General features: G+C 37.1%; 1 protein-coding gene and 1 long non-coding RNA gene across 2 annotated transcripts; both read right to left on the minus strand.

Annotated features, from left to right (window-relative positions):
• Positions 1-913: 913 nt before the first annotated feature.
• LOC132063508 (protein transport protein SEC23 C) lies at positions 914-19,004 on the minus strand. The gene is made up of 13 exons (XM_059456071.1): positions 18,427-19,004; positions 12,789-13,067; positions 11,729-11,902; positions 9,702-9,863; positions 7,958-8,100; positions 7,514-7,589; positions 7,264-7,439; positions 7,090-7,171; positions 3,564-3,641; positions 3,245-3,406; positions 2,883-3,146; positions 2,105-2,209; positions 914-1,346 (listed from the first exon to the last, which is right to left on the minus strand). The coding sequence occupies exons 1-13, from the start codon at positions 18,874-18,876 to the stop codon at positions 1,203-1,205; spliced, it is 2,295 nt and encodes a 764-aa protein (XP_059312054.1). The 5' UTR covers positions 18,877-19,004; the 3' UTR covers positions 914-1,202.
• Positions 19,005-19,803: 799 nt separating this feature from the next.
• Positions 19,804-22,446, minus strand: LOC132063509 (uncharacterized). The gene is made up of 2 exons (XR_009416388.1): positions 22,413-22,446; positions 19,804-20,110 (listed from the first exon to the last, which is right to left on the minus strand). It is a non-coding gene; the product is annotated as an uncharacterized LOC132063509 (long non-coding RNA).
• Positions 22,447-22,687: the final 241 nt, after the last annotated feature.

The following is a 22,687-nucleotide window of genomic DNA, read 5'->3' on the forward strand; positions in this document are numbered from 1 at the left end:
AACAATAATATTTTGCCGGAAGACAAGAATTGAGAGATCTTGAATATGTAATAAGAAATTAAAGTAACAGCTTAATAACAAAAGAACAACACTAGAGAGAAACCAACACAAAGAACAAAGCAAATGTCAATTTTATGCAAATGTCAACAGCATTTGAACATTGGGAGGCTGGGTTTGTTAATCAACAAATTTAATCTCTTTATTTGTGTCAAATCAAACCCATAAATTAAATCTATATACAAAGAAACAAAGAAGAAGAAAAATAGTGGGAATTATGAATAAGAAAGAAAAGGAAAAAGTTAATTTAAAATAGAAAATAAAATAAAGCAAGAGACAGTGTTTAAGCATTATTGTAGTAAAGAGATGATGTCTTTTCTCTTAGTATTATCAAAAAGTTTGTAATGATGTATGTGGCTGGTGTGTGTATATGTAATAGAATATGCCAAAATTCTTGGAATACTCTCAATATAGAAATAGTGAAAATTGACAAATGACAATCCACAGGTGGCCTTTAGGCCCTTTACTTGGCTATCTACATTCAAAGGCACCAAAGGAAACACCTCATTATTAGTCAGATATCTTAACCTCAGTTTGTCCCCTGAGACCGAGAGAAGATCAAGAGAAAACAATTTGGTAGTACCGACATGATGAACTTTCGATTTTCCACATCCTTGGTTAGAAGATTGAAATGAAAATTAGTGAGAGATCTTTACAGTTACAGCATCGCAATGAAGACAGAAACATTGGGAGTATAAAAGAAACTTTAAACAACAATTATGATGAAAAAGAAAAGCAAGAGCCAGTAAGCATTATTGTAGTAAAGAGAGGCCTCTAAAGAGATGTATGGCAGCACATTATGCACTTCAAGCAACGATAACGCATTAAGTGACATATTTTATGCGACTAACTGTCGAGTACAAGAAGTTAATTTTGAATTAATAATATAACTCAGCCTCTTATAAATTAAATCCACTTGCAGTAGAGATGGTCTGTTCTCACCGTAGTGGCACATGGCTTTTCTTTCTTTGATGTCTAACCACACCTCACCGAGTTCATAATACAGATGCATTACAAGATTTTGCAAATAACTAAGTCGCGTAAAAATGACTTCTAAATTAAATGTCTTGCTGTACAATCAATGAAAAAGTTTACAAAATTCTCCGCTTATAACTGCTAGATCTCTGAAGATGATGTCAAGGACTCTAATGAACAGCCAACCGCTGCAGGTGATCCAAGAAAACCTCAAAACTAACGTCATCCGTGAATATGATATCTCCACCAGGAATAGGAGGTGCATCAGAGTTGTATGTGGCAGAGGGATTTAACTTTGCTAGCATAAAACGGGCCTGTACAATATTGCTCGAATTATCAGCACTAGAAAAGATTCCTCATATTATAAATTTTTTTTGCCTACAAGACAGCCAGTGATATTCATGTTAACAGTGAATTTTGAAAAAGGAAATGAAACTTTTCCAGGCGTAAGCAACTTTATGGCAAAAATTTTGATGTCCGGATCTAGTTTCCACTATGGTCACCTGGTCTTTCGACAAAGAAAGGTGGAGAATGCAATGGTAACTGGAAGAGAAGATATACCAAGCAGGTAAAGATTCAGGGAAACTGGAAGCTCCGGATGAAACTCTGCCTTCTTCTAAAAAAATTATTCATGAAGACTACAAACATCAAAAAGTAATTCATGATACTTCCAAAAGGTGTTTGTTTCCACAGTTTTTCTTCTAAAGCTGCTTAAATAGGCAACACAGACAGATTCTTCTTTCATATAAGTGAAACATGATTAGCTTTTGGGTCAGGTCTCAAAGGAAGAAACCAAGTTTAGTTAGAAGAAAGATAACGTCTTAAACATGGCATTTTAGTTCAAGATATCAACTCAAACACCCAATCCAAGCCTTATCTTCAGAACATGAATTGTGGACAAAAATGTTATATCACGAACCCCTTACTGTTTAAGAAAAATTTCAAATATGTAAAAAAGAAATACGAAACTGAAAAATCACAGGCCAGCATCAACTGTAATACAAGCACATGTATCACAAAAACAAAGACTATATACATTGCGGAGGACTAGATAAAAAGCATAGCTAATAACCTGAGAGCCATATTGATCGCAAATGACCAAACGAGGTACTGGAAATCTTTCACGAATTATGGCCTCTGCATCTTCTCTAGGAGATTTTAATAGTTGCGCAAATGCCTGCCAAGAGAGCAAATTTAAGGCCACAGAAATGACAAGCACACTCAAATCCAAATCAACAGGAGTTTTACGCACCAAAAATTACAGACCAGAATCAAAAGGGACTCAGAATTAAGATTAATTGTTTAAAGCAGGCTACAAAGCAGCAAAGTATACGTGTCAAAACACAAGGATGCTGACAATACCTTTTCCACATCATTGCTGATACTACACTTTGACTTGTGTATTAAACAAAAGAAATAAAAAGTAAAAGCTGGTTTATCGGTTTTCCAGTATTCAAGTCCTTAGCATGACTATTATCATGCGTCTCATGGTGAAAATAAGACTAGATCTAACACGCGGAACCAGTGTTGTGACTATCCAGTCATGGTGACTTTGAAGTGAAGTGTCTGCATTTGATGGCAAAGAACAGAAATCGTTCCCTTGAAAAATCTAGATCCATGAATCAGTTTGAATTTGAGACACTGTTTATTCACTCTCTCTCTCCCTCACACACGGGGGTGTGTGTGTTTGGGGGGGAGGGGGGGTTGGTAATCCTGTATATCATGCTCAAACCAGCTACAAAACGAAAGCTGGTCTTTAGATTAAATTACTTGACATAATATCCTTGAACCAGCAATCGATAAAAGTTCTTAAATCTTTAGTGTTTAGTTCAGACTGAAAGGAAGGCTACCTGATGTTCAGGCTGTTCGTGATATCCAGCTTTTCTCCATTGAGCAATAGTTGATCCATGAAACACGACAATGGTAAAATAAGAATCTAAAAGAAGGATTCTATCAGCAGCAATTGCCACCACATCAAGGAGGACTGGTTCCGGACCAGAATGAAAAGAATAAGATATCAAAGAGGGCTGAATCATCACAACTGAGTTAGCAACATTTTCCCGGTTCAGAATCATCCTAAAATATGCCGTCTCATCTGGACTGTTGCCAAAGACCTGAGCCAGAGTTGATGCTTACAAATTGAGCATGATGGTAGAAGCAGAAATGTAAGAAAGTAACTTGCTTGATGTTTACAATCAAGGTGAAAATATACCTGGACAAACTGAGACCGCCGCAAGTGAAACATAAACTGGGGAAATATTGAAAAACGAGGAGATAGAGTGAAAGAAGATGGAGTATCTTTTTGGTAGTCACCAAACCGAGAACATATGTGTATCAATGACTTATCCAGCCATCTGATGGGATCAAAATCAGCCTGCAGAAGAAAGTGGAAGTGGTTTTACAAAAGGTAAAGAGACAACAGTGCAAGATAGCAAGTCAGAGAAAAGAAAGCAAAACTTCTTGGACAGAAAACAAACAATACAACCAGATATAAGGTTAAATCATCTGTAGTAAGACCGAGAGGATGATACCTCGGTTTCCATTTTGAAGGAAACTTGTCGTGCCATTACCACAGCAGCTGCTTCTTGATCAAATCCAGCAATGAGGTCCTATAAAATACAGAAGACAAACTTTTCGCTGAAACAATGAGATAGATAAGCATAAGATGTAACTACATCCTATTTACTTTATCTCTAAAGTGGCCATGAAATAATCTATAAGGAATTCAATTTAAGGCATAACTGTCAATAAGCAGATAAATAACTTTAGATAAGAAAAACATACACTAAATCAAACTCCGAATTTAGTCCCCTCAGTCCTTTGTACCTTTTCTTAAAGAAGTACAAATGTAATTTAAGATATTTAGCAAAGCAATGAAAACTAGGATCCAGATGTTTTCAAGACATATCAACTCAAACATCTGACCTAGTAACATACCCACTTATGATGAGATTAAATTGTTTCAGTTAGCAACAAGGTTAAGTTTGGTGTTGCATTGCAATAAAAGGCACAGTATTTATTTAGATTGAAGGACCGTGGTAGTTAGTCAAACTGCAGTTCAGTTTTCACAAGCTTCTCCTCTGATAAAGTATGTTGAAGAACATTTTTAAAGACAACTTCTAAGATTTAAAAAGGAGAAATGCCAGAGTAGCGCTCTAATAATTTATTTTTTGGCGAGTTACACTCCAACTAACTATCCTTTTTATTTTATTTTTTATTTTTTTATGAAGTACACTCCAACTAACTATCAAGAGCTTGTGTTAAAGATCTTGGCATCACCCAGTGTATGCCAAAAGGATTTAAGACATGCATCACAAATCCCGCTGTCACAATGCAAAAGAAGATTAGAATCTTTACAGTCCTTTCCTCACACATATTACACAGGTAGACCCCATTTATTCCTCCAAGTTTCCAGTTTAAGGCATGCTTCATAAAGCTTATCCACTCAAAACAACCGTCTTTTATTTGAGCCTTGCTTCTCCACAATATTGTCATAAGCTATTCCTTATTAGTTCTGCTAGAACTAAACATATCTGTGTTTAATGTTTACCCAAGTGTAAATTTATTGATAATAGGTTAGATGGCGACTCAAAATAAGCCACATGAAAACTTCATATTCCCCGCTATCCTTGGAAAACCAAAAGAGCTACCGAAAGAAAGGAATTCAGTCTCTCTGGAGAGGAGAGGGCAGAGAAGAAAATGTCCTTCGTGCAATTTTTTTTGCTTCCTGCGTATTCGTCAAAAAGGGGCTATTCAACCAAGAAGGCATCCTGGTAAGATGGTTGACCACTACATAAGTCGCCCATCCGTCCAGAAGAGAAGCAAGTTACCTTTATCTGAACCCCCTTCCAGGGCAGGCAAGAGAACAAAAACGGATCACAGAAGGTAGTCGTTAAGGACAGGGCGAAGTCTTCTATCGTGGCTCTTCTATGCAAGAGGTATTCTAAAAGATGATACTTAAGAATTAACAGAAAGATATAATTCTCTATGAAAGATATCTGATCTTCTAGACTTCTACACAAATAGAAATCACATGGATATATCAAGAGAACACTAAAAGCAGGAGGTTATTCATCATATGCACAAGATCGTGCTCTTTCCTTTCAAAGGCTCTCATATTTTCTCCCTCCAATATCCATACAGTCCACATAAATCCTAATGAAGTAACATCCCACGTCCAGCGTCTTCTTCTCCGTCCTCTAATTGCCCAACTAAATAGGCATCTTATTCTGAACGATCACAAAATCTCCCACCACAATCGTAATGCTACCTGCCAGTGCAGTAAGAGATGATCCACATCCTCTCCCGAGTGTCTACACATGAAGCACAAACTAACATGAGTGATCCTCCTCTTCCTCAAATTTTCCTCCATCGGAATCGCACGCCAACCATGCGAAAAAACACACCTTTCTTGGCGTCTAAGGGATCCAAACCATTCAATAAAGGAAACCAGAATTCTCTAGCTAGCAACGTACAGTAATAACTCTTTACTTAGAATTGTCCATTACTCCCAAACACCCATCTCCAAGAATCCTAGACTTTCCCTTTCAAAGGCTCTCGTATTCTCTCCCTCCAATCTCCACACTATCCACATAAATGATGAAGTAACAAGACTTAAATCTTCAAAATTTAATGTCATCTACGCTTTGTTAGTTCTACTTAAAAACACAACAATTTCAACCCAGCTAAATACTTCTACACCATTAATGTAAGATAAACTAGGATACAGTAACAATATAGCTTACATAGTTGACACTCAAACAAGGACAAATCTAATGAACTTCACATAACCGTGTTCTAAACGTATTTAGTAACAAGAAAAGGTACAGAATATTCTTCCTCTAATAAACAATGACTAAAAGATCTCCCAATACCATCTATATTAGACATTAGACATATTACATGTTATTTAACATACTCCATTTTAAGTTAGATATCTGATTTGGTTCGAATACAACTAGAATGATGAAAGTTGGACTTCTTATTGTAGCTAAATTGAAATGGGAAATGTAAAGATAAAGTTGACTTATCGAAGAATTTGAATTTTTTTTTTTTTTAAGAAAAAATCAATCCCAAAGTACTTTTATATATCGATCCCATACCGTTTCTTTTAAATAAAATATTACGGAAGTATTGATAAGTGCAGTGAAAAGGCTTCAAAAGTTAGAAACTGGATAATTTCGGGGAAACCTAAATACGAACGAGGAAAGTTAATGTCGGACGGCGGGAGTTAAATGATATTAACCGTTAAGAGTGTAGTATTTACACTGTTGATGCTTATTGATGAACTTGTAATATAAGAGGGTTATTTGTTGCTCCTAAAACAGGTGCAGAAACAGGAGATAAAATGACCTATTAGGTGACTGGAGAGAGCCTTATCTAAGAATCTGATTTCAACGGCCAGAGATCATTAAAGCTCCTCTGGGGACCAACAGAGCATGAAACCACGGCCCTCATTACCTTTAATTTCAGTATCAATGATTAGGTTCATTTAAGGATAAAGAAACTATCTCACACACTCACAGTAGATATTCACACGCTCCTAGAGGACTCCAAGGAGTTTGAGGTGGGTAAGCAAAGCACAAAGCTAGCGTGCACTGCAAACAGCATCAAGATGACTCCCAAGACTATCAATCTGCACACGTATCTCACTTTGTACCACAAGGATTGTAAATGGAAGAGGCCAAACAATGGTGAATTGCCTTTGCAGGCCAAGTTCAACTATGCCTACTTTTAAATGATGACCAAACCAATATAACTCCAATAATTATTTAACTTAAATATGTCCTATTACATTCCCAAAGAGGAGATTTGAGTACTTCATGTTCTTGTTGGACAAAAGGAGCCCAGGTTATCATAATCTGATGAGCAACTATCTTTCCTATCTCCCTTCTAATCCATCCAAACCAACCCGGTATCCTCAATTTCATGATGTAACTACAGAACTCATCAGATGTTTACTTCTGTTTACAAGGCAAAAGCATAAAGAATAAAAGACAGGTAAAAAAAAGCACCACAAACAGAAATAAACGGTATAAAGAGAAGAAAAATCCTTGCCTGTACACTTCCAGGTCCAGCAACCCATCTTCTAGAAAGAGTAGTAACCCGAAGTCTCATTTGCCCACTAGGGTGCTGATAACTGGAGAAGAATATTTTTGATGTCAGGAAATGCTTGATCATAGCCAACAAACTGGTCAGTACTTCTCAAGAAATAATAAGCTAAGTTCATACTATGTCAAAAACTGGAAATAAAACTGAGGATTTGCAGATTGAGCAATTGCATCTGGGCTCTCCTTCTTGGCGACTTCAAATATTAAACAAAATGTTGTAGTTTTATCAAGACCACACATCTTCCAAGCTGTTGTATTTCCCTGACCTACGACAACCTCAGAGCACAAAGGACCTTTCTGTAAAAAGACACCATTAATAAGTATTTAAAGAAGCCTGAGAGAGAGTAAGCACTTACATTAGTAAAAGATACCTTTTCAAGTGATGCACAAGGGCCGATAACTCCCTGAACTTTTACATCTTTTGAGCAATTTACCTCAAAAATACCGCTGCATACAAGCAAAGATACTACCTAAGTTGTAAGACAGAGTAAGAACTTGATAACATATCAATGCTAGCAAATGAAAATGTTTCAGACCACTCATCAGCATTTGGAGTGGAATTTTGTGCAGAGATATGTATAACATGTTAATAATTACTTGGCAATGACGGCATGACAATTTGATTTCATTAGAGATTTAGAAGTAGAACAAAATATAACAAAGAGACATTACCCAAAAGCTAGATCAGAAATTAGAGGTTCTTAAGTACTAGATTTCATCTGGAAATTTCTTCCTTGTTTTTTTTTTCTTTCTTTTCCCCTTTGGAAGGGGCTGGGGTGGGGCATCAAACCAAAGAATGTTCAATCAAACCTTACTTTGATGACAGTCCAAGATCATTGCCACCTGACCGGAAAACTTGTTTCAGAGAATCCTTGAAAACACTATGGCCGAAACTTTCTGCCAGAACAACAAGTCCACCAGTTTTCTCACTTGCAACTTTAATTTCAGCAAGGCCAACCTAGCATGCAACAGATTCCATATAAATAAAAGAGAACAGACATACAGGAAATAGCAAGGGGACACAAGGTGAGAACATCATATCTGATTATCTAAATCAAACCAATTAAATAGATGGGAAGATATGGTTCGTATCTATCCCAATCACCAAAAACATGGTTACAATTTACAATACTGGACTTATCCATCCCAACAAGAGATAGAAAAAAGAAAAGCATGGTCAAGAACAAAATCTCAGTTGATTATTTGAAGGACAAAAAATGTACTTTTAGTATATTCAAGCCACAAAAATAAAATATTATATACAATCACATAATTTAGTATCCAATTCATGCCCTGGAGCCCTTTTCAAAAGCTTGATCTCATTGAGTTGGTGGATGCGCTACTTCAGATGCTAGCCTGATCTCACTAAAACCAATATATGCTATGATTCAGAAAGTCAGCACATTAATGAATCGATACATAAGCATCTGAAATAGAAGGTTGGTAAGCAAGTTAAGTTATCTCACTGTGACTCAACTTGACATTCCCTTCCCGATTAGTGTTGTAAGTCAGTTCTTGGACTACCCTTGTAACAGTCCTTGGAACACAACTATTTGCATTCTTCCATACATAAAATCTGCTCCAGAGAAAGGACTCCTTTACGAAGATCAAGGACTTAAATAAATTGTTGGATATACAGAGGCAGATTGTCAGGGTCAGCTCTAATAGACGATCCACCTCTGGATATTGCATTCTAGTTGGAAAATTTTGGTATCTTGGAAAAGTAAAAAACAAAATGTAGTTGCACAATCGAGTGAAGAAGCAGAATATCAGGCTGTAACAGTGGCTACATATTAACTCATATGGATCAAGTAACTACTGAAAGAATTAAGATATGGCGATATTGACAAATGAAACTTGAGTGTAATAATGAGGTTGCATTACACATTGCATCAAATTCGGTGTTTCACGAGAAGACCAAACACATCGAAATTATTGTCATTTGGTTAGAGAAAAGGTACTCTCAGGAGACATTGTCACAAAGTTTGTGCGGTCAAATGATCAGCTTGCAGACACATTAACCAAGTCCCTCGCCGGTCGAACAAGTTAATATATGTAGAAAGCTTGGTACATATGATTTGTATGCACCAGCTTGAGGGGAGATTTAGAATCTTGTGAATATTATAGACTAAGTGTAAATAGCTTGATTTGTTCCTATTGTAGTTATGTAGCGATTTTCTTTCCTTTTCAGAGCACGCAGACATAGTTATTTAAAACCCAATAGCTTGAGGGAATAATCAAGTTGTATTCTCTCAAACTCTCTTCTTACTCACAAAGTACATGTGTCGTTACAGTTGTTATCTCTCTCTTATCAATTGGTTATAGATTTATGTATGAATGATTGAACATGTTTCCTTTTTCCACTACGTGTTTATATAAGAGCATGGTCATATAGATACCAAATCTCTCTATAAAAGAAATCCACCGGTATCAAAAGGTAAAACTTAAGCACTTCAATCTACAAGTGACTTTCAATCATCTAATTCATAACCTTGGGACTGATTAAATTAGTGAAAAATATTTATATCAAAATTCTGGTGAATAACATTTGATTGTTACCTGTTCAAGTGCACAAGCAAAAATATCCAGTACATGCCCTTGATGCACAAGTTGCTTGGAAAGTCCCTCATAAAACTTCACAGCCTTATGATACAATGGTGCAGAATCTTTGTCCAGATCCTTGTGAGATCTTATGGGCTCAGACAAAATCTTCGACACAATCTGCAATATTCGACATTAAGACAAATCACTTACAAGTGCATAGATGCCGAGTGTTGCAATTGACAATGAAAATGACCAAAGTTAGGAGTAATATGCACATGATACAGAATTTTTCAGATATAAACATGCTTAATATTTTTGTTGGCTCTTCCTTTTTTACTTGAAAACCTCTCAGTAACAAGTTGACAAACTCAAATCCAGGTGATAATGAAACAATCTAAGCAAGATGCAGTTGCTTCCTTGGATCCGATTTAACTGATGAAAAATAAAAAGAGAAAAAGGTAAAATATGACTTTCAGTTAATTTATGACTCTTTTTCTTCTACTAATTATATTTCTTTGCTTCCTTTGATTTACTTCTTTCTTCTTCAAGATGAATATTTCTTCTCCTTCTGGTGTGCAACAATGCAAGTCCTCTTTTTTCGCTCCTGCTTCTGGAACCTGGACTTCTATTCCGCTTCTCACTTCTACTCTCTCTTACTATCAATGATTCGTTTTCCCTTTATTGTGTTTTCCCTTTATTGTATCTCCTCCAGAACATTTTCCTTTCTCTTATTTTTGATTTATAGGCTGATTATTTGGAAACAAAAAAAATCAATTGACTGCTAAAATAAATCTTCTACAATTTTATTGTTAGTTATTGAAAACTGAGAATCAATTGATTGCAGTTATTTCTCCTACACTGTAGAAATTACAGTTTAGTCATATCTATTTTGAAAATTGGAATTAATATTATCATTATACTCCCGCCATTCTGTGACACATTTTCCTTTTTAGTCTGTTCCAAAAAGAATGAGACACTTCTAAATTTGAAGCCAGTTAATTTTTCACTTCTCATTTTACCCTTAATCGGAGGTTTTTATAACCACACAACGTTATGACATGTATAAGACCACAATTTCAAGAGAAAGTCTTGCAAATGAGTGTTTCCTGATGAGGCGACACTAACAATTGATATTTCACTTTATAATAAAAAATTCAAGTGCTTTGTCCATATTTGTTAGTCATGCTTATAATTATTAGTCATGGACTAAACATATATCTTTATATTTTTTCTCCATTTACGCCTTTTTTAATCAAAGCCCACACTTTATTTGTGCTTAGCGCTTAAAGCCCCGAGGACCTTGCAGCTTTTTTGCGCTTTTCGCTTTCGATAACACTGGGTGATCTCTTCTCATCTACCTAAGCCTTAGTGGGCAAATTAACCTGATACTTGCACAGGTGGGAGATAATAGGTACCCGGTAAAACAGCTGAGGTTCACGCAAGCTAGCTTGGACACCATGGTTTGGAAAAAGAAGTGCTATATTCATATATCATGTAACTTTAATTTTCTATAAATTATGCGCTTCAATTTGAAGAATCTTCTTATTGCTTCTCGATACTTGTTTTTAAAGCCCTAGGAGCCTTGTCGTTTATGTGCTTTTGGCTTTTACAAACACTAGTTTTACCTCCATCCGCTCACGGAAAAGACAACAAAGGAAAATGTCAAGCTATTCATCCTTAGTTTTTGAATGCTATGGTTTTAACATGATATCCTAGAAACAATCTTACAATATCAAAGAGCCTAAAGAACAGTGAACCTATAACAAAGGGTTGCTTTCTCAACAATTCAAGTGAGTGAATTAAAATCACATGTACTAAGTGCTACCTTACAGATCAGAATGCCGAGTAAACCATTCAATTTGACAAGTGAATAATGTCTTTTCACTTTCTTTTTATCTTTTTGGTTATAATTTCATTCGTTTTCTACTTTCACTAAGAAGAAAAATGTAGCCTCCACCCCCAAAACCCCCACAAAAGAATTAGAAATGAGAAACTCAGAATACAATGCATACTTAATAACTCAACAAAGGGCTACGACTTACACAACCTGGCCCTTCTGTTGAGGGCCCACCTAAGAATGCCATAATTCTGGCCCCAGAACCTGGAACACATATACCCAACAAATGAGCAGCCACACTCAATGCTGTACCAGTGCACCTTGCAGCTCGTTGATCTGCTGGCACGGGCCAAGGATCTCTTTGAAGCTCCTCTAATATCTGAAAAAGAGAATTTCAGAAGAAAAATGAAGTTGGATACAAATGGAGTAACAAAATTAGTATCACATTACTTGTCAAAGCCATGCACTTTGAACTAAATATCCTATTAGACCTTTCACACTTTCATGAGAAAAAGATTGATTTTTTGTCACTTTCTGGATTAGAGTAAATTATTCTTAGGCTTAATGCATATACAGCCCCCTAAACTTGTCCCTTTTTTCCATTTTGGCACCTCAACTAAGTGTTGTTCCTATTAAACCCCTGAACTTGGCCTGAAGTGTATCTATCAAACACAGTCCGATTTATATAACATATATGGTGAGTTTCATTTTCTTTAGCCTTGCGCGTGAATGTAAATCGCATCCTATGTGGAAAATTCAACCAATTAAAACACCCCACCCATTTTAATTATACACATCAGATATTAAGTTTTGATCTTTTAGTTTTCAGTTTTGGTTTTGATTTTTTCAGAGGAATGTCGAATTAACATCAAGTTATTATTTATTTACATTTCAGTCAGTATACAGGTGGAATAACATTACACATGGGCACACAATAATAAATGAAATGTCTCATTTAGAAAAACTGTCATTGAATTTGGAAGGCACAGAAGGAAGTATATTCCAGAAAGAGTACATTTGCAAACCCAAATGAAGAAACGAAGATGAATGCGTTCAGCCATGTTCAAAGGTGTTAAATGGAACATTTCTGTAGGATTTGGTGTGGGAAAAGGAGGGGGGGCATCCAAACACATCCATTTACACTAATAAATGCAATATATATTGTGAAAAATAAATATTTGACAAGACCTATAAGCTGCATTCCCTTTTTTGCAGCATGTATATAACAGTAATTACATATAAAAAAGGCATGATTGAACCCATACCGTATTGAGTGTAAACTCGCACTCAGATGCAGGCAACAAAAACCTAGAAATACTCTCTTGAGAAAGTCCATCTCTAACACCTGCAATGACACCTGTGGTTGGTTTAGGCTTATTTGCAAAGAAGCCCATTTGCTCCAACACTTGATCCTTAGAAACTTCCTTTGACCCCTTGAACACATAAACCTTTGGAATCTGCCCAAACCCCAGCTCATGAACATGCACGTAGGTCCCAAATGTAATTAGGCCAATTAAACAATTCTCAGGCAATGTGCCCAGTACCTGCTATCAACAGAAGTAATCATGTCAGTGAAAAAATTACTACAAGGATTGTCACTTTAACAAAAAGTGGAAACCGATAGAAGCATTATTTTCAACGAGACATGCTTGTATGACGTTGAGGGAGGACATCCAGCAGAAATTTGTTCTACATGCGATACTTCACATTCCAATTTGAACCCAACCTTTAATTGGTAAAGGAACCAACCTGAGGATTAAGGACCAGGCACAAATGTTACCTAAAAGCAGAAGGCTTCAGTTTGTGGAAGGAGAATGACACTGCCATTCACTACTTGATCATCTTCCCCAGATCATATCATTTATATAATTGAAGAGAGCTCAATCGAAAGAAGAACTATTTATTAAGTTATAAGGAACTGAGTAAATAAATATGGTAAACCTTAAACATTTTCTTTGATCAGGTAAATATATTATCATTCATAAACATGGCCAAAAAACTAGCCGTATACAAGGGGTAAAACAAAAGGTAAAGAATCTACACAAAGAAATGATTCTCTACATACTCCACCCAATCTTTTATACAATTGGGAACTCTATGGGTACACCAAAAGAAAATAAGGGATCGGAGTCTACTCCTCAATTAAGAAAAACTCGATTCTATCCCCTCAAAAGCTCTCCTATTTCTCTCCACACCACCCACATTAATGTGAGCGGAACCACGTTCCACGCCATGCGTCTTCTCCTCATTCTCCCGCCCTTCCAACTAAACATCACTCTTTTCCAATTCTTGACATAGCCCAAGAAGTACCAAACCACTTAAACATGTCCCACCATAGCCTCAAAATAAGACCGCAATGATGAAGAAGATGATCCATATCCTAGCTCGCCTCCTTGCACATATAACACCAGCTGACGCAGATAACCTTCCACTTTCCAAGATTTTCCACCGTAAAGATAACCCTCTAGTAGCTAGCCCGGTGCAAAAACACACCATCCTCGGTACTTTTGGTATCAACACTACAATTCAAGGAAAAACTTCCCTTTCCCTGACAAAAAGTTTCTCATAAAAAGACTTGGAAGAGAACATACCATTCCCCTTCCCTAACAAAATGTTTCTCATAAAAAGACTTGAAAGAGAACATACCATTCTTTCCCAAACCTCACCACAAAGCATCAGTATCTTCTATGGCTGTAACTTGCTTATGGAGTAGGGCAACAATCTTTGAAACTCAATCACATCCCGGTCACGGAAGTCCATCCTAACTCTCAAGCTCCAGAAAGTCTCTCCACCTTGTGTCCCCCCAAGTTGTAGTATTGTCAAGTTTCTTTGGCAAGATTTGAATTAGGTGGAATCTCAGCTAACATTATGGCCATGGAAACATATTTGGAAAGTGAAGGTTCCATATAAGGTGGCATGCTTTACTTGGTTGGTTGCTGGACAGGTTGTTTTGACTCAAGATAATCTTGGAATACAGCTTTGTTCAAGATGTTACTTGTGTGGGCATAGTTTTGATTGAAGAGACCCGCGGCAGAATTAATGATAAGCTGGAGGTTTGGAGACAAACTCTGGAGTCCAAAGGATTTAGGTTGAGCAAAACCAAGACGGAGTACTAGGAGTGCAAGTTCAGTGATGTAGAGCGTGAGATGGACGTGGAAGTGAGGCTAGAGACACATGCCATCCAAAAGAGAGGAAGTTTTAAGTGTCTTGGGTCCATTATCCAAGGAAACAGGGAGATTGACAATGATGTCACACACCCTATTGGGGCAGGGTGGATGAAATGAAAGCTCGCCTCCGAAGTCTTGTGTGATAAGAAGGTGCCACCAAAACTCAAAAGCAAGTTTTACAGAGTGGTGATTAGACATTCTATGTTATATGGGGCAGAGTGCTGGCCAGTCAAGAAATTTCACATCCAGAAGATGAAGGTTGCGGAAATGAGGATGTTGCGATGGATGTATGGGCATGCTAGGAAAGATAGGAGTAGAAATGAAGTTATCCCGGACAAGGTGGGAGTGGCCTCAGTGGAGGACAAGATGCGGAAGCTAGACGGAGATGGTTCGGACACGTGCAGAGAAGGAGAGAAGGAGAGGCATGGATGCCCCAGTGCGGAGGTGTGAGATATTGGCTATGGATGGTTTCAGGAGAGGTAGGCCGAAGAAGTATTAGGGAGAGGTGATTAGACAGGACATGGCGCAGTTGCAACTTACCGAGGACATGACCTTAGATAGGATGTTGTGAAGGACGTGGATTAGGGTATATGGTTAGTAGGTACTAGAGCGTTCTCTCATGTCCTTCCATATTAGTAGCCATAGTATTATCTTTGTAGTTTTCTGCCCTTCGATTATCTTTACTATACGCTGCCTCTTAAACTTCATTTATCGTATTAGTTTGTTGCAGTTATTGTTACTTTTCTTCAAAATGCTTATCTATAGTATTTTTCCATGGCTTCTTTACTTTAGCCAATTCTTTTCTTTATTTTTTTTTTTTTTTTTTTTTTTTTTTTTTTGAGACTGGTAAGCTTTCACCAATTTTTTTTTTTTTTTTTTTTTATAACCGTGTAGTCCGAGCAAGCTTGCGCGCACCTCGACTAATTCCATGAGATACCTGCCACCTCCTACCAATAACTGGTACCAAGTATAGAACAAACGGGAAAAAATCACCTAGTGTTGGGAATTGAACCTGAGACCTCATGTTGCTCAACCCACTTCACTTACCACTAGGCCACACCCTTGGGTGCTACTTTCGCCAATTCTTATCTGACCCTTTTTGTCATGTTTTTTTCTTGAGCCAGGGGTCTTTCGGAAACAACCTCGCTACCACCCAAGGTCCAAGGTAGAGGTAAAGTCTGCGTACACTAACCTCCCCATACCCCACTTATGGGATTACACTGGGTATGTTGTTGTTGTTGTTACTTGTGTGGGCAGGATGCAGAGACAATTCGCCATCTTTTTTAATAATGTAAACAACCAATTAACTATGAGATATGTTGATTGATCTCAGAGGTACTAGATGGGCAATGCCAGGAAGGACTTCTGATATTTTGTTATGCTGGACCAAAGGGGGAAACAATACCAGATACAAAGATAAATGGAAAATTGTTCCTGCTAGCATCTGGTGGACAGTCTAGGAGGAGAGGAATTTAAGATGTTTTGAAGACACAAGCAGCTCCTTATAGAAAATTGAGATGAATCGTATTCTCCTTTTTAGTTTTGGGTGTTAAATCAGAACACATCAATGCTCCTGAAGAAATTCTAGATGTAATAGATTCCTTTTTTTTTTTTTTTTAATTTTTTGTCCTAAGATTGATCTGTACTAGATTCCCTATTAGAAGAACAAGGAATACTGATTTTGAATTTCCTTTTCTCAGTTGTAAACCATATTTTGGCTTTCAGCACTATCTCGGTGCTGATGTTTACAGATACATGCTGCCATTCTTAAAAAACAACTTTCTCAATTTCTTTAAGCCTATTTCAAAGGGGACATGCGCATAATATTTGAAACTTTAGAGCAAATTTGACGATTGTCTTGGTTATAACTTACCTTTTTTTTTTCTTTTTCTTTTTTTTTTTTTCAGGCTTATTCCTATAGTTAACATAAACTTCATCTTCAACATATTCCACAAAGTCATCCCCAAATTTCCTTTTAAGTTTCATTGTCTTTTAGCATGGCTAATGTTCATCAAAAAGTCCTTTTTCCGGGAATCAACTTTAAAATATGGCCAACGATGGCATTTTTGAAATGATGATATTAATATCCCACAATGTACTTGCGTGAATCCAATAATTGTAAAATTAAATATCTGTATTTTTTTGCAAGTATATTGCTAGTCTTAATATCCATATTTAATACTCACCCTCAAGCAGGAGTATATATGACATTATATCTGACTTGTTACAGATATAATCTACGGTAGGACTTCTGAAAGTTTAGAGAAAATATTTGCCAATTGATCATTTGAACTAACAAATGCTTGGACAATATCCCAGGATTGCATTTTTTTCCTCGAACGAATTGACAAGCAACTTCAATGTGTTTAGATCTCTCATGAAAAGTTGAACTCAATGACAATGTCTAAAGCCTCTTGATTATCAAAACTTTTTACAGACATAATCTACTGTAGGATTTTTAAGAGTTTTAGTGAAAATATCTATCAATTGACCATTTAACTAACAAATGTTATCAGAACATCCCGGAACTGCAAGCTTTCTCGAACAAAGTGATAATCAACTTCAATGTGTTTAGTCCTCTTTGAAAAATTGGATTCAATGACAATTTGTAAAGCTGCCAGATTATCAGAATATAACTTCATAGGATGAGATTGCTGTACTCCTAACTCCCCAAGTAACTGCTTCAACAAAAAATATTTGCCAGTAGCTAAGACCATAACCTTGTACTGTGCTTCTAACTTGATCAAGCAACCACATTTTGTTTTTATTTTATTTCTAGAAATCACATTTCCTCCAAGCAAAACATAATAACCTATTATGGACCATCCTAATGAGTCATGAGGTAGCACCAACAATCCTATCAACTGTAAGATAATTCAATTAGTCAATGAATCAACGATATGTCCCAACATCAGAAAAGGCTTCTCCACTCTTAGTACCAGTTTGACATTATATGTATGACCTAATGTCTAGGATGTTTATTACTAATATAGTATGGAGAAACCTCTCCTTGGGTCTAAAACTGCAATAACCTCTCCCTAGATCAACATATCAATATATATCTGAATAAATATTTTGCATGAGACCAAAGTTGAGTCATTGAACCAGTTAGAGAAGCTTTTAAAAAGAAATCAGTACACATTCTCTTTCAAGTACCATGTAAAGGCATTGTTGATGTCCAACGGTGGAAGTGGCCGGAGGTAATAGCAGCCAGTGATAGGAACAGACAAACTAAGACAACCTTAGCTACCAGAGAGAGCGTAACCCCAATCCAAACCAAGAACCTCTTTACAACTCTTAACAACAAAATGAGATTTGTCAATTATACCATTAGACAATGAATCAACTTTATATGTCTTGTTAGCCAGTAACATCAGTAATAAAGGTTAGAGACAGCATCCAAGATCTTAGTACCAATTAGTCCGCAGATAAACAAGTGGTATCACGTACGTAAAACGGGATGAGTTACCTCATTCACTATTTCGAAAAGTTCCGTCTGCCTCACATCCGACTTAGTTGCCCTTTGTCCTATTACAGGGTGTGATTCTTTAACAATAGATATTCTCCACCATTTATAGTGACATACGAGTCTCTAAACATGACTTAATGTAACTGTATCAATACTACTAAGCCTTAATCACTGCAACAGGACTAGTACCCCGATCAATGTAAACAAGTAAAAGTAGTAAAAAAAAAAAAAAGATCTTTCAACAACACTGTATTAAAAGCACATAACCTGTAGCAAAGATGATCTCAAGTAACCAATCTCTTCCTCAATAACACAAGTATCAATCATAAAAAGAAAAACCGGGTTCGTCAAAGCAGCTTTCTCCATTGGAGTCTCATACTCAATAGTAGTATACTGAGGGAACAACTCAGCAGGCATATTAGTCTCGGAAATAGACTGATAACTAGGGGGAAAATGATTCCTCTGAAGACAGAAACAACAGATCCAGATCTTAGTAGAAGAGAAATCAACAATAGAAAAAGGATTAAGAACCGATCGGCAATTACGACAACGAAGTGGAGCGTAAGGAAGAGTAGGAGTATTAGGGAAGGGTTTTAAAGGTGTGTAGATAGCGGAAACAGGGATAACGCATTGTGCGGCTTCGGATTTGGTACCAGGTAATACGTTCCAGGGCATACGTACTGCGTCTTGTGTTTCTAGTTCCAGGAATTCCGTCATGGTGTGGTGGTGATCGGATCTTTTCCGGCCAGAGTTTTTAAGTGTGTGTGTTTTTAGTGATGGTAACGTTTTAGTTTGGAGTTCTAGTTAAGGTGGTGTTTGGTGAATTGAACGAAAGAATGAAATGGGGAAACTACTTCTTGTTTTAGGAGTCAACTATAATGTTAAATTATAGTTTGTTAACAAATTTTGATAAATACTACTAGTACTCTAAATTTATGAACTTGATATGTAGTAAACGAACTATTTGTGTTGTAGTTTTCTAATGGACTTAACGCATGGCCCTGGAACTTGTTCGTGGAATCCATTTAGGTCCTCTAATTCCAATTGACCCTTCAAAATCACTTTTAATGTGACACTTAGACACAATTTATTGAGGTGGCACAATGCGTGCATTACACTACTCCAAAGGCATGAGATGCCAATTTTTTCTTTTAAAAAAAAAAAAATTCCTTTGTTTATCTTCTGCCCTTTCTTCTCCGGCAAGCTCACCAAAGCTCTGACGACCACCAACGACGCCAACCAGCAGCCCCATCCTATCACGCCTCAAACCTAGGGAGGCGAGACCATCACCTAGTGCCTTACTTGACCAGGAGAACCGACCTGCAACGCTTATACTTGACAAGTAGGGGAACCAGTGAAAGGCAGAAATACTTATCTCCGACTTGAAAACACAAGTATGTGTGTGTGTGTGTGTGTGTCTGTATGTGGCCACTAGGCCTCAACTATACAAGTAATAACAACTAACAAAACAAGTGTTGCATGTCTACAAAGCCTTTATGAGTCTGACAACCGTAACATGGTCGGGACAGGGCTGTCACGACCCAACTAGTGGGCCATGACGGGTACCCGGATCTGACTACTAAGCACCACTCACCATGATATCTATCATACTCAACCTGGGATACATCATTCTCAACACAAAACTTATCATGAATAGCCACTACATACCTCCCGAAAGCATACATATAAACATAGGCCCATAAGGCTACAAAAATGATGAATAGAATATATGATGAAGAGGTCACATAGCACCTACAACCCACACATAAGTATCTACGAGCCTCTAAGCCTCTAACTGAAGTACTGAAATCATAAGGACGGGACAGGACCCCGCCATGCCCCAGTATGTACACAAAAGAATATACCAATATGCGGCACCTCTGGAGTAGTAGGTTGCTCCTGTAAATCTGCTGAATAAGCTCCTAAGCGTCTGCACCGTCTCCCTATCTACCTGTGGGCATGAACACAACGTCCATAAAAGAAAAGGACGTCAGTACGAATAATGTACTGAGTATGTAAGGCATGTATATTAATATAATAAAGAAGTAAGAGAACATGAGATGAAGAGATAACCTGTAACTGAATGCCTCTTAAGGCGGAATCATGCATGCTAACAAGAAACATTATATCATGCGTACATATATATAAATTGCCCGACTATGTAGGTACGGTGTGATCATCATTAGCCCGCGTCCGGGGTAACCATCTCAAGCCGCCCACTAGTGATTTCTGCCCATGCCATATAGACATGGTGTAATCATCATCATAGCTGCCCACTACGCCTGTCGTATCGTGACCCGGTATCGCCCATATAGGCACGGTGTAATCATACATATACATAATATGAAGTATGCATGGGAGCTCAAGTAAAAGCTATAACTCTATCGGAGTGACGTAAGGTCGGGAACCTCCGATTACATTATGGAATAATCATCATCGCTATGCCTCACCTTGGAAGAACTAATATCATGAGGTAAGACAACAACAAGAAGTAACATCAATGAAATCATAAAAATAGGATTATCAAACTCATGAAAGCATTATTATCATCATCATTATCATAGAACATATCTCATAAGAAGCTCTTAAGAATCTTTAACTTTCATTTTTTTGGGATGTAAGAAGGTCATAGAAATATAGAGAAGAAATCATAATGCAGGAGTCATGCCTTTGAAAGAAGGGGACTAGCCTTACATACCTTTACGTCTCCTTAACGACTAAGCGCTCTCCTTCCAAGCTCACAACTCTACATTCAAAAGAATCTGTACTAAGGTTAGATCATTAGAAACACGCTTAAGTCTAGGCTAAAACGACTAAGGACTAACGAAAATTGGACAGCATTTCCTTTGTTTCGACAACTTTCTCCATATAATAAACAAATCCCAAATGGTAATAGAAATACCCATAATATTATAATCAATAAACTCTTCAAGTTAAACATTATTCAATCCTCACAATTCTCTTTCAAATCATCCACAACCAAGACTATCATACAACAACATATTCATTTTTCACATAATTCTCCCTCAACGACATTAGCATCATTCATAACAAGATTATACTCATCTCACGCTGAGAATCATGACTCAAATGAACTTACTACTCAAAATACCCTTACTTTCATATTTTAGGCTCATATTCTACTTTCTTCTCTAATCCAAGTCTTTCAACCACTCAATACTCGTAATAACATGAAATAAGTGTAAAACTCACCTTTGATTATGTAGGAATGGTCTTTGATGAAGGTACTCCACTTCAGAAAACCCCAACTTCAACACAAAAGAGATTCTTGACTCCCACAGACCCTAGTAGCCTTCCTTCACTTGATTCTCTTGATTCTTGGTAGCTAATCCTTGATTCCTCTTAGATTAGTATGGATATGATATGGGGAATGTTCTAGAGCTTTCAAGAGTTGTGGAGAGTGTGGGGAATGAATTAAATGGTCATCGGTCATATATATATAGAAATAGAAAAATCTGGAAAAAGTGACCCGATTGAGTTATACGGACACTTATACGGTCCGTATACGAACCGTATAACTTTATACGGTCCGTATAAGTGACCGTATACTACCATCTTTCCTGTAAAGGTTATACGGACTGTATAAATGGTCGTATAATTCCACTTTTCCAAAATTATTCTCGTCGATTCGTTTGATCTCAAATCCTTATGGAATCTCCTTGGCACTTGTATAATACTTCATTAATCATAGAAGGAGCCTTATAGCTTCTCCTTAAGCTAAATCAACATTAGCTCGGTTGTTACAAAACCCTTCCGAACACAACTTATACTTTACTTCCTTCGACGAACTTTCTTCCCTCGCCTCAAGTGTCTTTGGAATCTTAATTAGAATAATTAAGTATCCCTTCTTACTTGTAGGGACATCATATACACCTTAACTTGCATTAGTCTATTCACCGTACAACGACATGAAATTTTCTAGTTGTAACAAGGGCCCCGACCTACCCATAAACTTTGTACATCTATATCACACATGATACTACACTCGACTTCTCTAGAAAGAAGTAGAGCTCGCCAAACCGCTGCTGATAAGCCGGATCTGCCTACTAAAAAGGTCTATCAACCTGAAACTGAACCTGTGGCATGAAACACAGCCCCCCCAACAAATGTACGTCAATACAAAAGAAATGTATCGAGTATGTAAGGCAAATAACATAACAATGTAAATATGGAAACTTTTGATAAAAATTGATGAAAATATAGCAACAACTATGTTGGAACCTGGCACTAACCTATGAATTGCATCTTATGAATCCGTTATTAGTTTTTATGAATCCGTTATTAGTTCTCTGAATTGCATCTTATGAATCCGTTATTAGTTCTCTGATACAATACGTCGCGTTAGGCCTGACATATATATCTACACAAGTAAAAGTAAAGCTAATACTCTTCCCGCAAATAAGCCTCTATAGCCAAACAAATAAGCCCTGGTAGGCCAGCAAATAAGCCTCGATAGGCCAGCAAATAAGCCTCATAGGCCAGCGACTGCTACCCAATACAAGCCAAT

Source organism: Lycium ferocissimum, chromosome 7, assembly GCF_029784015.1.
Source record: "Lycium ferocissimum isolate CSIRO_LF1 chromosome 7, AGI_CSIRO_Lferr_CH_V1, whole genome shotgun sequence".
In the NCBI taxonomy this organism is placed as follows: domain Eukaryota; kingdom Viridiplantae; phylum Streptophyta; class Magnoliopsida; order Solanales; family Solanaceae; genus Lycium; species Lycium ferocissimum.

Excerpts from the sequence above, each read along its gene's own strand:
- LOC132063508 (XM_059456071.1), bottom strand. The coding sequence starts at position 18,876 with ATGACGGAATTCCTGGAACTAGAAACACAAGACGCAGTACGTATGCCC. Across the intron at positions 8,101-9,701 it reads TTGCTTGTGCACTTGAACAG|GTTGGCCTTGCTGAAATTAA; the intron begins GTAACAATCAAA and ends GTTGCATGCTAG. Across the intron at positions 7,440-7,513 it reads CTTGTGCATCACTTGAAAAG|AAAGGTCCTTTGTGCTCTGA; the intron begins GTATCTTTTACT and ends GTCTTTTTACAG.